The following is a 17,158-nucleotide window of genomic DNA, read 5'->3' as shown; positions in this document are numbered from 1 at the left end:
TCGGTATGGGGGATTCTCTCCAGTCAGTATGGGGGATTCTCTCCAGTCGGTATGGGGGATTCTCTCCAGTCAGTATGGGGGATTCTCTCCAGTCAGTATGGGGGATTCTCTCCAGTCAGTATGGGGGATTCTCTCCAGTCAGTATGGGGGATTCTCTCCAGTCAGTATTGGGGATTCTCTCCAGTCAGTGTGGGGGATTCTCTCCAGTCAGTATGGGGTATTCTCTCCAGTCAGTATTCTCTCCAGTCAGTATGGGGGATTATCTCCAGTCAGTATGGGGGATTCTCTCCAGTCAGTATGGGGGATTCTCTCCAGTCAGTATGGGGGATTCTCTCCAGTCAGTTTGGGGGATTCTCTCCAGTCAGTGTGGGGGATTCTCTCCAGTCGCTATTGGGGATTCTCTCCAGTCAGTATGGAGGATTCTCTCCAGTCAGTATGGGGGATTCTATCCAGTCAGTATTCTCTCCAGTCAGTATGGGGGATTATCTCCTGTCAGTATGGGGGATTCTCTCCAGTCAGTATGGGGGATTCTCTCCAGTCAGTATGGGGGATTCTCTCCAGTCGGTATGGAGGATTCTCTCCAGTCGGTATGGGGGATTCTCTCCAGTCGTTATGGGGGATTCACTCCAGTCAGTATGGTGGATTCTCTCCAGTCAGTATTCTCTCCTGTCAGTATGGGGGATTCTCTCCAGTCAGTATGGGGGGTTCTCTCCAGTCAGTATGGGGGATTCTCTCCAGTCAGTATGGGGGATTCTCTCCAGTCAGTATGGGGGATTCTCTCCAGTCAGTATGGGGGATTCTCTCCAGTCAGTATGGGGAATTGTCTCCAGTCAGTATGGGGGATTCTCTCCAGTCAGTATTCTCTCCAGTCAGTATGGGGATTCTCTCTAGTCAGTATGGGGTTTTTCTCCAGTCCTACCTTGGCCTTGACCTCCACTCTGGCTCCGTTCTGAACCAGGTATTTGACCACGTCAGCCTGGCCGGCTCTCGCTGCCATGTGGAGCGGCGTCTCTCCCCTCTGAAACACAGAGATACAAACAGGCTAGAAATGTTACCACAGAAACACACAGGTTAGATACCTGGGTTCTATCAAACACACAGGTTAGATTCCAGGGTTCTATCAAACACACAGGTTAGATACCAGGGTTCTATCAAACACACAGGTTAGATACCAGGGTTCTATCAAACACACAGGCTTAATGTTCTAAATCTATATGGAATGCTTTCCTCTTTCTTTGACATTATCAAATAGTTTCTTTCAAATACTTTGATATGAGAGAGAGAGAGATAAAGAGAGAGAGGGAGAGGGAGGGGGAGAGAGAGGGAGAGAGAGAGAGAGAGAGAGAGAGAGGGAAAGAGAGAGAGAGAGAGAGAGAGAGGGAGAGAGAGAGAGAGAGAGAGAGAGAGAGAGAGAGAGAGTGTATTCTGTGACTCACCACATTAGTTGTGTTTGGCGAAGCTCCGTGATTCGTCAGCTGAGTGACGATGTTATCGTGTCCCATGAAAGCCGCCACATGGATCGGAGTGAGACCCGACTGGAACAGAGACACAGAGTTATTCTAGGAACAAGAGACCCGACTGGAACAGAGACACAGAGTTATTCTAGGAACAAGAGACCCGACTGGAACAGAGACACACAGTTATTCTAGGAACAAGAGACCCGACTGGAATAGAGACACAGAGTTATTCTAGGAACAAGAGACCCGACTGGAACAGAGACACAGAGTTATTCTAGGAACAAGAGACCCGACTGGAACATAGACACAGAGTTATTCTAGGAACAAGAGACCCGACTGGAACAGAGACACTGCCTGTATGGACGCTCCGTGTTTCAGGTCCTACCTCGGTCACTGCCTGTATGGTCGCTCCGTGTTTCAGTTCCTACCTCGGTCACTGCCTGTATGGACGCTCCGTGTTTCAGTTCCTACCTCGGCCACTGCCTGTATGGACGCTCTGTGTTTCAGCTCCTACCTCGGTCACTGCCTGTATGGACGCTCCGTGTTTCAGTTCCTACCTCGGTCACTGCCTGTATGGATGCTCCGTGTTTCAGCAGTAGTTCCATCACTTTGATTCTGTTCTTCTTGCAGGCGATGTGGAGCGGAGTGAAACCATTCTAAAAGAAAAACACACAACACAACAGCATCCAGCCTGGTCAACACACAGCACAGCTCTATAGATGTCCTGGCAGCATCCAGCCTGGTTACCACATCACAGTTATCTAGATGTCCTGGCAGCATCCAGCCTGGTTAACCCACAGCACAGCTCTATAGATGTCCTGGCAGCATCCAGCCTGGTTAACACACAGCACCAACTCTATAGATGTCCTGGCAGCATCCAGCCTGGTTAACACACAGCACAGCTCTATAGACGTCCTGGCAGCATCCAGTCTTGTTAACACACAGCACAGCTCTATAGATGTCCTGGCAGCATCCAGCCTGGTTAACACACAACACAGCTATCTAGATGTCCTGGCAGCATCCAGCCTGGTTAACACACAGCACAGCTCTATAGACGTCCTGGCAGCATCCAGTCTTGTTAACACACAGCACAGCTCTATAGATGTCCTGGCAGCATCCAGCCTGGTCAACACACAGCGCAGCTCTGTAGATGTCCTGGCAGCATCCAGCCTGGTTAACACACAACACAGCTATCTAGATGTCCTGGCAGCATCCAGCCTGGTTAACCCACAGCACAGCTCTATAGATGTCCTGGCAGCATCCAGCCTGGTTAACACACAGCACCAACTCTATAGATGTCCTGGCAGCATCCAGCCTGGTTAACACACAGCACAGCTCTATAGACGTCCTGGCAGCATCCAGTCTTGTTAACACACAGCACAGCTCTATAGATGTCCTGGCAGCATCCAGCCTGGTCAACACACAGCACAGCTCTATAGATGTCCTGGCACCATCCAGCCTGGTTAACACACAGCACAGCTCTATAGACGTCCTGGCAGCATCCAGCCTGGTTAACCCACAGCACAGCTCTATAGATGTCCTGGCAGCATCCAGCCTGGTTAACACACAGCACAGCTCTATAGATGTCCTGGCAGCATCCAGCCTGGTTAACACATAGCACAGCTCTATAGATGTCCTGGCAGCATCCAGCCTGGTTAACACACCACAACTCTGTAGATGTCCTGGCAGCATCCAGCCTGGTTAACACACAGCACAGCTCTATAGATGTCCTGGCAGCATCCAGCCTGGTTAACCCCCAGCTAACCAGATACTAACCAGATAAAGGTGGAGTTACAGTAACACAGCGTTATATCCAGCTGGATCAGACTGGCCTCTCTGGCTGCTTTGAGGTTTGGCACCATGTGTTATTTCTTCAGTTCCCTCTTTACTTCCTCCTTTTTTCTCTGTAAAATTCAGCCATTCTGTTCCAATGACTAAACACCATGCCAGTATGCTAGTGGCTGCCTGATGCCATAAACCCTAGCCCTAACCTTGCTGCCAACAGGCAGCCTCAGAGGCTGTGGACTGGATGAGGCAGAATGATACAACAGGAAGTTAATGTGTATTTCACATTGATTCTACTGGAAGTGGTTTTCTAACAGGAACCAGGGAACAACAGAGTTCGGTGTTTCACTGTCAGTGTGTTACTGTTCCCATGTCACTGTTCTGTGTTTCCAATTTAGTGTGGATCCCAGGAAGAGTAGCTACCGCTAAAGCTAATGCTAAGTTATTGCTAAAATAATGCTAAGCTTAAGCTAAGCTAACAGCTAATAGGGATTTTTAATACACAGTGTGACTGATGCTTACCAGTGCTTTAGCGTTGGGATTGGCCTTCTTGTCCACAATGACCTTGGCGACCTTGTAGTGTCCGCAGTGGGCGGCGACATGCAGGGCCGTCAGGTAGTCGTTGGTGACATCATCAACAGGAACCTCGTGGTGTAGCAGGAGCTGAACACAGTTCAGATGGTCCCCCTGGGTGGCCATGTGGAGGGGAGACAGACCGTTCTGGAGGGGGACAGACAGACAGTTTAGAGGGGGGACAGGGACAGAGAGAGAAAGACATTGCCATAGTTACTGTACCTTAGTTTTGGACAGGATGGGAGCTCCTCTGTCTAGCAGCATCTCCAGCACTTGTTCATGTCCGCTCCTGGCGCCACAGTGGAGAGGGGTCAGACCGTCCTGGGGTCAGAGGTTAAGGGGAAGTAGGGCATTAGACAGGTTACTTACTGTATCTCTGACTATTGGTTCTTCCCTGATGGCTTTTCTAGATGTTTTGTGTATGTTGTGTATGAGCTACATTTACTTCCTGTAGGACAATAAACATGAATCTGATCACGGACCAGTCCTCCTGTAGGACAATAAACATGAATCTGACCACGGACCAGTCCTCCAGTAGGACAATAAACATGAATCTGAACATGGACCAGTCCTCCTGTAGGACAATAAACATGAATCTGACCACGGACCAACATAGAGGTCAAGGTCAAGGTATTCACAGATTTCACGTTCCGTCACTACATCGCTGAAAGCTCTATGAGGTCCGACTGAGCGTTGTACTCAGTGAATTCTCAATTGGCGCTGATGAGGATTTAGTGACTTGGAAACACAATGACACTTCTAAAGTGATGAATGTTCCTTTGCCATTCTGGCTGGCAACGTTCTTATCCCTTGCTTGCTAGCTAGCCAAATACGGTTAAATTACAGTCCCGTCAAAAAGTACAGCCAGAATAACAGCAAAGTAGCCGCATTTTCATTTGTTTAAGTTGTTTTCTAGTGACATTTATTTGGATACATCCATAACAATGAGCTAATGAGGTGCGATTTTGCCTGGCAGAGGAAATGTGGTCTCTCGTCAGGACTCGTTTGCTCACTCGTTGTTCAGAGGAGCTAGCCAACAACACAGCTAAACACAATCACTTCAAACTGAAGCTGGAAAGACTGCAAACTAGCTGCACTACCTTTTGTTTTTTACCTTTTTTTAAATTTACATTTCTTTGTATATATATCCATAAAAATTATACCAGCTGATTCATGATTTGGACTGTCTGAGAAATGCTGCCTGCCTGTCTTTCTCGTTCTGACACGTTCATTACTACGGGACAGCTGGAGATCCAATATGAATATAGAAACAATGTTGAAAATGTCGGAGCGACAGACAGCAAGGTTTATACAAATCTCTGGCGTTAAACTAAATGTTAGAAACATGAGATAATGTCTAGATGCTTTTTATAGTGGAGATAAAGGTTATAAATTGCCTGGCGGGGCAGATGAGACAGTGGATTGCCCAGTCAGATGGAACAGAGTAAATAGACATTTTAATGTCATAGATTTAGCCGGTGGTAACTTGTGGAATAGACGCCGGCTGGAATGCCGTTTTAACCAATCAGCATTCAGGATTAGACCCACCCGTTGTATAATTTAGTACAGTGTATATCTAACCTTAGTCCTGGCGTCTATCTTGCCTCCCCTCTCCAGCAGAACTTTGACCATGTTGCCATTCCCTCTCTTAGAAGCCACGTGCAGCGGTGTGATGTCATTCTGAGGAGGGGAGACACAACATCAAGCCATAAATACAGTACAGTCATTATTTCCATCAGATTAGACATTAAGATAATACCTCTACGCATACAGTACTTTGAATGACACTAACAGCAGGTTATCCGTGGTTTGTTCTGAGTGTATTGTAAACAGCTTCACCCTTCACTGTCAGCTGACACTGTGTCTGCAGGACAGTCAGGTCTGAGGTAGTCCTGGGGTACTGGGCTTAGTGAACTGTGTCTGCAGGACAGTCAGGTCTGAGGTGGTCCTGGGGTTAGTGAACTGTGTCTGTAAGACAGTCAGGTCTGAGGTAGTCCTGGGGTACTGGGGTTAGTGAACTGTGTCTGTAGGACAGTCAGGTCTGAGGTAGTCCTGGGGTTAGTGAACTGTGTCTGCAGGACAGTCAGGTCAGAGGTAGTCCTGGGGTACTGGGGTTAGTGAACTGTGTCTGTAGGACAGTCAGGTCTGAGGCAGTCCTGGGGTACTGGGGTTAGTGAACTGTGTCTGCAGGACAGTCAGGTCTGAGGTAGTCTTGGGGTCCTGGGGTTAGTGAACTGTGTCTGCAGGACAGTCAGGTCTGAGGTAGTCCTGGGGTACTGGGGTTAGTGAACTGTCTCTGCAGGACAGTCAGGTCTGAGGTAGTCCTGGGGTACTGGAGTTAGTGAACTGTGTCTGCAGGACAGTCAGGTCTGAGGTAGTCCTGGGGTACTGGGGTTAGTGAACTGCGTCTGCAGGACAGTCAGGTCTGAGGTGGTCCTGGGGTTAGTGAACTGTGTCTGTAGGACAGTCAGGTCTGAGGAAGTCCTGGGGTTAGTGAACTGTGTCTGCAGGACAGTCAGGTCTGAGGCAGTCCTGGGGTCCTGGGGTTAGTGAACTGTGTCTGCAGGACAGTCAGGTCTGAGGCAGTCCTGGGGTACTGGGGTTAGTGAACTGTGTCTGTAGGACAGTCAGTTCTGAGGCAGTCCTGGGGTACTGGGGTTAGTGAACTGTGTCTGCAGGACAGTCAGGTCTGAGGTAGTCCTGGGGTACTGGGGTTAGTGAACTGTGTCTGCAGGACAGTCAGGTCAGAGGTAGTCCTGGGGTACTGGGGTTAGTGAACTGTGTCTGTAGGACAGTCAGGTCTGAGGCAGTCCTGGGGACTGGGGTTAGTGAACTGTGTCTGCAGGACAGTCAGGTCTGAGGTAGTCCTGGGGTACTGGGGTTAGTGAACTGTGTCTGCAGGACAGTCAGGTCTGAGGTAGTCCTGGGGTACTGGGGTTAGTGAACTGTGTCTGCAGGACAGTCAGGTCTGAGGTAGTCCTGGGGTACTGGGGTTAGTGAACTGTGTCTGCAGGACAGTCAGGTCTGAGGTAGTCCTGGGGTACTGGGGTTAGTGAACTGCGTCTGCAGGACAGTCAGGTCTGAGGTGGTCCTGGGGTTAGTGAACTGTGTCTGCAGGACAGTCAGGTCTGAGGTAGTCCTGGGTTTAGTGAACTGTGTCTGTAGGACAGTCAGGTCTGAGGTAGTCCTGGGGTACTGTGGTTAGTGAACTGTGTCTGTAGGACAGTCAGGTCTGAGGTAGTCCTGGGGTTAGTGAACTGTGTCTGTAGGACAGTCAGGTCTGAGGTAGTCCTGGGGTACTGGGGTTAGTGAACTGTGTCTGCAGGACAGTCAGGTCTGAGGCAGTCCTGGGGTACTGGGGTTAGTGAACTGTGTCTGCAGGACAGTCAGGTCTGAGGCAGTCCTGGGGTACTGGGGTTAGTGAACTGTGTCTATAGGACAGTCAGTTCTGAGGCAGTCCTGGGGTACTGGGGTTAGTGAACTGTGTCTGCAGGACAGTGAGGTCTGAGGTAGTCCTGGGGTCCTGGGGTTAGTGAACTGTGTCTGCAGGACAGTCAGGTCTGAGGTAGTCCTGGGGTACTGGGGTTAGTGAACTGTGTCTGCAGGACAGTCAGGTCTGAGGTAGTCCTGGGGTACTGTGGTTAGTGAACTGTGTCTGTAGGACAGTCAGGTCTGAGGTAGTCCTGGGGTTAGTGAACTGTGTCTGTAGGACAGTCAGGTCTGAGGTAGTCCTGGGGTACTGGGGTTAGTGAACTGTGTCTGCAGGACAGTCAGGTCTGAGGCAGTCCTGGGGTACTGGGGTTAGTGAACTGTGTCTGCAGGACAGTCAGGTCTGAGGCAGTCCTGGGGTACTGTGGTTAGTGAACTGTGTCTGCAGGACAGTCAGGTCTGAGGTAGTCCTTGGGTTAGTGAACTGTGTCTGTAGGACAGTCAGGTCTGAGGTAGTCCTGGGGTTAGTGAACTGTGTCTGTAGGACAGTCAGGTCTGAGGTAGTCCTGGGGTACTGGGGTTAGTGAACTGTGTCTGTAGGACAGTCAGGTCTGAGGTAGTCCTGGGGTTAGTGAACTGTGTCTGCAGGACAGTCAGGTCTGAGGTAGTCCTGTAGTACTGGGGTTAGTGAACTGTGTCTGTAGGACAGTCAGGTCTGAGGTAGTCCTGGGGTACTGTGGTTAGTGAACTGTGTCTGTAGGACAGTCAGGTCTGAGGTAGTCCTGGGGTACTGGGGTTAGTGAACTGTGTCCGCAGGACAGTCAGGTCTGAGGTAGTCCTGGGGTTAGTGAACTGTGTCTGCAGGACAGTCAGGTCTGAGGTAGTCCTGGGGTACTGGGGTTAGTGAACTGTGTCTGTAGGACAGTCAGGTCTGAGGTAGTCCTGGGGTACTGGGGTTAGTGAACTGTGTCTGCAGGACAGTCAGGTCTGAGGTAGTCCTGGGGTACTGGGGTTAGTGAACTGTGTCTGTAGGACAGTCAGGTCTGAGGTAGTCCTGGGGTACTGGGGTTAGTGAACTGTGTCTGCAGGACAGTCAGGTATGAGGTAGTCCTGGGGTACTTGGTAACGTTGTGATACATATCACTGTTTCCTTGGTAATGTTGTGATACATATCCACTGTTTCCTTGGTAACGTTATGATACATATCCACTGTTTCCTTGGTAACATTGTGATACATATCCACTGTTTCCTTGGTAAAGTTGTGCTTCGATTAAGAATGTCATGATTGGCTGTTAGCCCATTCCATTAGCAGGGTGTGTTCCCTAGATAATACTGTTTAGAAGTGCCTCTGTCAGGTGCTCCATTGGTGGAGGGATATAAGATAACACATTACCACTGGTGGAGGGATATAGGATAACATATTACCACTGGTGGAGGGATATAGGATAACACATTACTACTGGTGGAGGGATATAGGATAACACATTACCACTGGTGGAGGGATATAGGATAACACATTACCACTGGTAGAGGGATATAGGATAACACATTACCACTGGTGGAAGGATATAGGATACACTTTACCACTGGTGGAGGGATATAGGATAACACATTACCACTGGTGGAGGGATATAGGATAACACATTACCACTGGTGGAGGGATATAGAATAATATATGACCCTGTCCTAGTGTAAAGCGCCTCCATACCATCAGCAGCTGGAATCAAACGGTTTATTCATGCAGTATTATGGGACAGTATTATGGGATGTCCTGGCAAACAACGGCCAGAACCCATCTACTTCTATGGGCTCATATTTCATAGTGCAGGGAGGGGTCTGACCGACGGAGAGCCTTGGCAGGGTGTGACCGACGGAGAGCCTTGGCAGGGTCTGACCGATGGAGAGCCTTGGCAGGGTGTGTCTATGTGAAGGGCCTTGGCAGGGGTCTGACCGACGGAGAGCCTTGGCAGGGTGTGTCTATGTGAAGGGCCTTGGCAGGGTCTGACCGACGGAGAGCCTTGGCAGGGTGTGTCTATGTGAAGGGCCTTGGCAGGGTGAGTGCAGACTGACACCAGCAGCTGTAGAATGACATCTGCAGGGGCTATTGGGTACAACCCTGCACATTCAGGTCCCTAAGAACATTCTGGACCTGGGCTGGATGGAAACAGGCCTGATGAGTCTTACCCTGGCCTTGTTTTAGAGGAGTCTTTCCCTGGTCTTGTTTTAGAGGAGTCTTATCCTGGCCCTGTTTTAGAGGAGTCTTACCCTGGTCTTGTTCTAGAGGAGTCTTACCCTGGCCTTGTTCTAGAGGAGTCTGACCCTGGTCCTGTTTTGGAGGAGTCTTACCCTGGTCTTGTTTTAGAGGAGTCTTACCCTGGTCTTGTTTTAGAGGAGTCTTACCCTGGTCTTCTTTTAGAGGAGTCTGACCCTGATATTGTTTTAGAGGAGTCTTACCCTGGTCTTGTTTTAGAGGAGTCTTACCCTGGTCTTGTTTTAGAGGAGTCTGACCCTGGTCTTGTTTTAGAGGAGTCTTACCCTGGGCTTGATTTAGAGGAGTCTTACCCTGGTCTTGTTTTAGAGGAGTCTTACCCTGCCCTTGTTTTAGAGGAGTCTTACCCTGGCCTTGTTTTAGAGGAGTCTTACCCTGGTCTTGTTTTAGAGGAGTCTTACCCTGGCCTTGTTTTAGAGGAGTCTTACCCTGGCCTTGTTTTAGAGGAGTCTTACCCTGGCCTTGTTCTAGAGGAGTCTTACCCTGGCCTTGTTCTAGAGGAGTCTTACCCTGGCCTTGTTTTAGAGGAGTCTTACCCTGGTCTTATTTTAGAGGAGTCTTACCCTGGCCTTGAAGTCCACGGCGGCGCCGCGGTTGAGGAGGAGCGTTGCCACGTTGATGTTGCCGTAGTGAGCAGCAATGTGCAGCGGAGTAAAGCCACTCTAGAAAACAGACACATCATGACATCAGCACTCAGTCACAACACAACCAATCAGAGCAGGCTCTCACACCGTCATAGCCAGACGGGACAGCTCTTTGATCAGACACGCTGCAGACCCTTCCTACAGCCCAATTATCTCCTTCTTCCCAAAGTGTGGGCTTGTTCACTTCCCATCACTGATTTTAAAGTAAATGACTGGTATATGAAATATGGTAGAAACTACCACTGGTCTATGGTTCCTCCATAGAGTTTTAGTTCATCAGTTGTTAACTTCCAAGTTGTCTGAAGCAGATGCTGTATTACACTATAAGCTACAGTAGTACTGTGTGGAACTGTGATCTACAGTAGGTCTGTCAGCTGTGTTCGCTGTTGGGGAACAGAAAAAGCAGCATAGACACATTTAGAGTAGAGGACTGTTGATGCTGCAGCCATCACTGGCTGCTGACCGACACCTGCCTGCCTCAGGGTGTCTGGGTTAGAGTTCTCCTGCCTGGGTTAGAGTTCTCCTGCCTGGGTTAGAGTTCTCCTGCCTGGGTTAGAGTTCTCCTGCCTGGGTTAGAGTCATCCTGCCTGGGTTAGAGTTCTCCTGCCTGGGTTAGAGTTCTCCTGCCTGGGTTAGAGTTATCCTGTCTGGGTTAGAGTTCTCCTGCCTGGGTTAGAGTTCTCCTGCCTGGGTTAGAGTTCTCCTGCCTGGGTTAGAGTTATCCTGTCTGGGTTAGAGTTATCCTGTCTGGGTTAGAGTTATCCTGCCTGGGTTAGAGTCATCCTGCCTGGGTTAGAGTTCTCCTGCCTGGGTTAGAGTCATCCTCCCTGGGTTAGAGTCATGCACAAGCCTGGGGATGTTAAGGCAGAGACACCCACTGAGAGGGACTAGCTGGTGGACTGGGTCCTGCTGCTGGGGGATAGCTTCCTTGATTCTTTATTTGGATCCACATTAGCTGGCACCTTGGCAACCGCTAGTCTTCCTGGGGTCCAACGGTGTCTTACAGTACCTCATCACCAGGAGACAAACTTACTGCATCATCATCCCCAACTCTAACATCATGCTAACCTACTCTACCATCATGCTAACCAACTCTAACATCATGTTAACCAACTCTAACATCATGCTAACCAACTCTAACATCATGCTAACCAACTCTAACATCATGCTAACCAACTCTAACATCATGTTAGCCAACTCTAACCAACTCTAACATCATGCTAACCAACTCTAACATCATGCTAACCAACTCTAACATCATGTTAACCAACTCTAACCAACTCTAACATCATGCTAACCAGCTCTAACATCATGCTAACCAACTCTAACATCATGTTAACCAACTCTAACCAACTCTAACATCATGCTAACCAACTCTAACATCATGTTAACCAACTCTAACCAACTCTAACATCATGCTAACCAGCTCTAATGTCATGCTAACCAACTCTAACATCATTCTAACATCATGCTAACCAACTCTAACATCATGTTAACCAACTCTAACATCATGCTAACCAGCTCTAACATCATGCTAACCAACTCTAACATCATGTTAACCAACTCTAACTAACTCTAACATCATGATAACCAACTCTAACATCATGCTAACCAGCTCTAACATCATGCTAACCAGCTCTAACATCATGTTAACCAACTCTAACATCATGTTAAACAACTCTAACCAACTCTAACATCATGCTAACCAACTCTAACATCATGCTAACCAGCTCTAACATCATGCTAACCAACTCTAACATCATGTTAACCAACTCTAACTAACTCTAACATCATGATAACCAACTCTAACATCATGCTAACCAGCTCTAACATCATGCTAACCAGCTCTAACATCATGTTAACCAACTCTAACATCATGCTAACCAGCTCTAACATCATGCTAACCAACTCTAACATCATGTTAACCAACTCTAACTAACTCTAACATCATGCTAACCAGCTCTAACATGATGCTTACCAACTCTAACATCATTCTAACATCATGCTAACCAACTCTAACATCATGCTAACCAACTCTAACATCATGTTAAACAACTCTAACCAACTCTAACATCATGCTAACCAACTCTAACATCATGTAAACCAACTCTAACATCATGTTAGCCAACTCTAACCAACTCTAACATCATGCTAACCAGCTCTAAAATCATGTTAACCAACTCTAACATCATGTTAACCAACTCTAACATCATGTTAACCAACTCTAACCAACTCTAACATCATGCTAAGCAACTCTAACATCATGTTAACCAACTCTAACCAACTCTAACATCATGCTAACCAACTCTAACATCATGTTAACCAACTCTAACATGATGATAACAGCTCTAACATCATGTTAACCAGCTCTAACGTCATGCTAACCAACTCCAACGTCATGCTAACCAACTCTAACATCATGCTAACCAACTCTAACATCATGCTAACCAACTCTAACATCATGTTAACCAACTCTAACCAACTCTAACATCATGCTAACCAGCTCTAACATCATGCTAACCAACTCTAACATCATGTTAACCAACTCTAACCAACTCTAACATCATGCTAACCAACTCTAACATCATGTTAACCAACTCTAACCAACTCTAACATCATGCTAACCAACTCTAACATCATGTTAACCAACTCTAACATGATGATAACAGCTCTAACATCATGTTAACCAGCTCTAACGTCATGCTAACCAACTCTAACGTCATGCTAACCAACTCTAACATCATGCTAACCAACTCTAACATCATGCTAACCAACTCTAACATCATGTTAACCAACTCTAACCAACTCTAACATCATGCTAACCAGCTCTAACATCATGCTAACCAACTCTAACATCATGTTAACCAACTCTAACCAACTGTAACATCATGCTAACCAACTCTAACATCATGTTAACCAACTCTAACCAACTCTAACATCATGCTAACCAAATCTAACATCATGCTAACCAGCTCTAACATCATGTTAACCAACTCTAACATCATGCTAACCAGCTCTAACATCATGCTAACCAACTCTAACCAACTCTAACATCATGCTAACCAACTCTAACATCATGTTAACCAACTCTAACCAACTCTAACATCATGCTAACCAACTCTAACATCATGTTAACCAACTCTAACTAACTCTAACATCATGCTAACCAGCTCTAACATCATGCTTACCAACTCTAACATCATGTTAACCAACTCTAACATCATGTTAACCAACTCTAACCAACTCTAACATCATGCTAACCAGCTCTAACGTCATGCTAACCAACTCTAACATCATTCTAACATCATGCTAACCAACTCTAACATCATGCTAACCAACTCTAACATCATGTTAACCAACTCTAACATCATGCTAACCAACTCTAACATCATGTTAACCAACTCTAACATCATGTTAGCCAACTCTAACCAACTCTAACATCATGCTAACCAGCTCTAACATCATGTTAACCAACTCTAACATCATGTTAACCAACTCTAACCAACTCTAACATCATGCTAACCAACTCTAACATCATGTTAACCAACTCTAACCAACTCTAACATCATGCTAACCAACTCTAACATCATGTTAACCAACTCTAACATGATGATAACAGCTCTAACATCATGTTAACCAGCTCTAACGTCATGCTAACCAACTCTAACGTCATGCTAACCAACTCTAACATCATGCTAACTAACTCTAACCAACTCTAACATCATGCTAACCAACTCTAACCAACTCTAACATCATGCTAACCAACTCTAACCAACTCTAACATCATGTTAACCAACTCCAACATCAGAGTGTGGTGTCAGGAAAACATCCTCCCACCAAACATCCACAAAACAAAGCAGCTGATCGTGGACTCCAGGAAACAGCGGAGAAGGTGGAGAAGGTGGAAAGTTTTAAGTTCCTCGGCATACACATCACTGACAAACTGAAATGGTCCACCCACACAGACAGTGTGGTGAAGAAGGCACAGCAACGCCTCTTCAACTTCAGGAGGCTGACAAAATTTGCCTTGGCACCTAAAATCCTCACAATATTTTACAGATGCACAATTGAGAGCATCCTGTCAGGCTGTATCACCGCCTGGTACGGCAACTGCACCGCCTGCAACCGCAGGGCTCTCCAGAGGGTGGTGCGGTCTGCCCAACGCATCACCGGGGGCAAACTACCTGCCCTCCAGGACACACCTACAGCACCTGATGTCACAGGAAGGCCAAAAAGAACATCAAGAACAACAACCACCTGAGCCACTGCCTGTTCACCATGTTATCATCCAGAAGGCGAGGTCAGTACAGGTGCATCAAAGCTGGGACCGGAAAAAGTAACAAAACAGCTTCTATCTCAAGGCCATCAGACTGTTAAATAGCCATCACTTGCACATTAGAGGCTGCTGCCTTATATACATAGACTTGAGATCACTAGCCACTTTAATAATGGTACACTAGTCACTTTAATAATGTGTACATATGTTGTATTACTCATCTCATATGTACATACTGTATTCTATTCTATTCTACTGTATCTTAGTCTATGCAGCTCTGACATTGCTCGTCTAATTGTGTATATATTCTTAATTCCATTGCTTTACTATAGATTGTGTGTATTGTTAGATATTACTGCACTGTTGGAGCTAGAAACACAAGCATTACGCTACACCTGCAATAACATCTGCTAAACATGTGTACGTGACCAATAACATCTTCTAAACACGTGTACGTGACCAATAACATCTTCTAAACACGTGTACGTGACCAATAACATCTGCTAAACACGTGTATGTGACCAATAACATTTTCTAAACACGCGTACGTGACCAATAACATCTGCTAAACACGTGTACGTGACCAATAACATTTTCTAAACACGTGTATGTGACCAATAACATCTTCTAAACACGTGACCAATAACATCTTCTAAACACGTGTACGTGACCAATAACATCTTCTAAACACGTGTACGTGACCAATAACATCTTCTAAACACGTGTACGTGACCAATAACATCTTCTAAACACGTGTATGTGACCAATAACATCTTCTAACATGTGTACGTGACCAATAACATCTTCTAAACATGTGTACTTGACCAATAACGTCTTCTAAACACGTGACCAATAACATCTTCTAAACACGTGTACGTGACCAATAACATCTTCTAAACACGTGTATGTGACCAATAACATCTTCGAAACACGTGTACGTGACCAATAACATCTTCTAAACACGTGTACGTGACAATAACATCTTCTAAACACGTGACCAATAACATCTTCTAAACACGTGTACGTGACCAATAACATCTTCTAAACACGTGTACGTGACCAATAACATCTTCTAAACACGTGTACGTGACCAATAACATCTTCTAAACACGTGTATGTGACCAATAACATCTTCTAACATGTGTACGTGACCAATAACATCTTCTAAACATGTGTACTTGACCAATAACGTCTTCTAAACACGTGACCAATAACATCTTCTAAACACGTGTACGTGACCAATAACATCTTCTAAACACGTGTATGTGACCAATAACATCTTCGAAACACGTGTACGTGACCAATAACATCTTCTAAACACGTGTACGTGACAATAACATCTTCTAAACACGTGACCAATAACATCTTCTAAACACGTGTACGTGACCAATAACATCTTCTAAACACGTGACCAATAACATCTTCTAAACACGTGACCAATAACATCTTCTAAACACGTGTACGTGACCAATAACATCTTCTAAACACGTGTACGTGACCAATAACATCTTCTAAACATGTGTACGTGACCAATAACATCTTCTAAACACGTGTATGTGACCAATAACATCTTCTAAACACGTGACCAATAACATCTTCTAAACACGTGTACTTGACCAATAACATCTTCTAAACACGTGTACGTGACCAATAACATCTTCTAAACATGTGACCAATAACATCTTCTAAACACGTGACCAATAACATCTTCTAAACACGTGACCAATAACATCTTCTAAACACGTGACCAATAACATCTTCTAAACACGTGTACGTGACCAATAACATCTTCTAAACACGTGTACGTGACCAATAACATCTTCTAAACACGTGTACGTGACCAATAACATTTTATTTGATGTTGCTTTTTTTTGGAGGGGGGGGGGGGGCGATATCTTTTATTGACAAAATCAAATGTTAGTGGCCATTGGCGGTTCAAGTGTTAACCAACTCTAACATCATGCTAACCAACTCTAACGTCATGCTAACCAAATCTAACATCATGCTAACCAAGTCTAACATCCTGCTAACCAACTCTAACATCATGCTAACCAAGTCTAACATCATGTTAACCAACTCTAACGTCATGCTAACCAACTGTAACATCATGCTAACCAACTCTAACGTCATGCTAACCAAGTCTAACATCCTGCTAACCAACTCTAACATCATGCTAACCAAGTCTAACATCATGTTAACCAACTCTAACGTCATGCTAACCAACTGTAACATCATGCTAACCAACTCTAACGTCATGCTATCTAACGTCATGCTAACCAACTCTAACATCATGCTAACCAACTCTAACATCATGCTAACCAAGTCTAACATCATTTAACCAACTCTAACGTCATGCTAACCAACTCTAACATCATGCTAACCAAGTCTAACATCCTGCTGACCAACTCTAACATCATGCTAACCAACTCTAACATCTTGCTAACCAAGTCTAACATCCTGCTAACCAAGTTCTTAAGGGTTTTATGAGACTGGATAAAGGAAGCCAGCCCCTCAGCTGTAGAGACCCTCAGTCCATGTTGTCAGTACATCGAGGTCAGAGGTCATGCTACTTTCTAGTCCCTTCTGGAAAGCACCAAGACAGACAGTAAATAAAACAACAAAAAGAAGCAATGCAGGACCAGGGAGGAGAGATGAGGCAGCAGTTAGCAGTTAGCAGTTAGCAGTTAGCAGGTAGCAGGTAGCAGCAGGGTGTGAGGTGGTGGGC

At 46.1% G+C, this 17,158-nt stretch overlaps 1 protein-coding gene across 1 annotated transcript in view; it reads right to left on the bottom strand.

The window, feature by feature from the left end:
* Window positions 1-853: 853 nt before the first annotated feature.
* The window catches only part of LOC106591361 (uncharacterized), a gene marked incomplete at its 5' end in the record, with an annotated part of 40,112 nt that continues 23,807 nt past the window's right edge, over window positions 854-17,158 (bottom strand). The window contains 7 exons of the mRNA XM_045698814.2: window positions 854-1,018; window positions 1,437-1,535; window positions 2,015-2,113; window positions 3,765-3,962; window positions 4,038-4,136; window positions 5,397-5,495; window positions 10,077-10,175. Coding sequence (XP_045554770.2) covers window positions 854-1,018; window positions 1,437-1,535; window positions 2,015-2,113; window positions 3,765-3,962; window positions 4,038-4,136; window positions 5,397-5,495; window positions 10,077-10,175 — 858 coding nt within the window. The remainder of the gene's footprint in view (window positions 1,019-1,436; window positions 1,536-2,014; window positions 2,114-3,764; window positions 3,963-4,037; window positions 4,137-5,396; window positions 5,496-10,076; window positions 10,176-17,158) is intronic.

The sequence above is a fragment of the Salmo salar genome, chromosome 01 (assembly GCF_965601325.2).
Source record: "Salmo salar chromosome 01, fSalSal1, whole genome shotgun sequence".
Classification (NCBI taxonomy): domain Eukaryota; kingdom Metazoa; phylum Chordata; class Actinopteri; order Salmoniformes; family Salmonidae; genus Salmo; species Salmo salar.
Note: the sequence above shows the minus strand (reverse complement) of the source record. Positions and strands in the feature narration are given on the sequence as shown.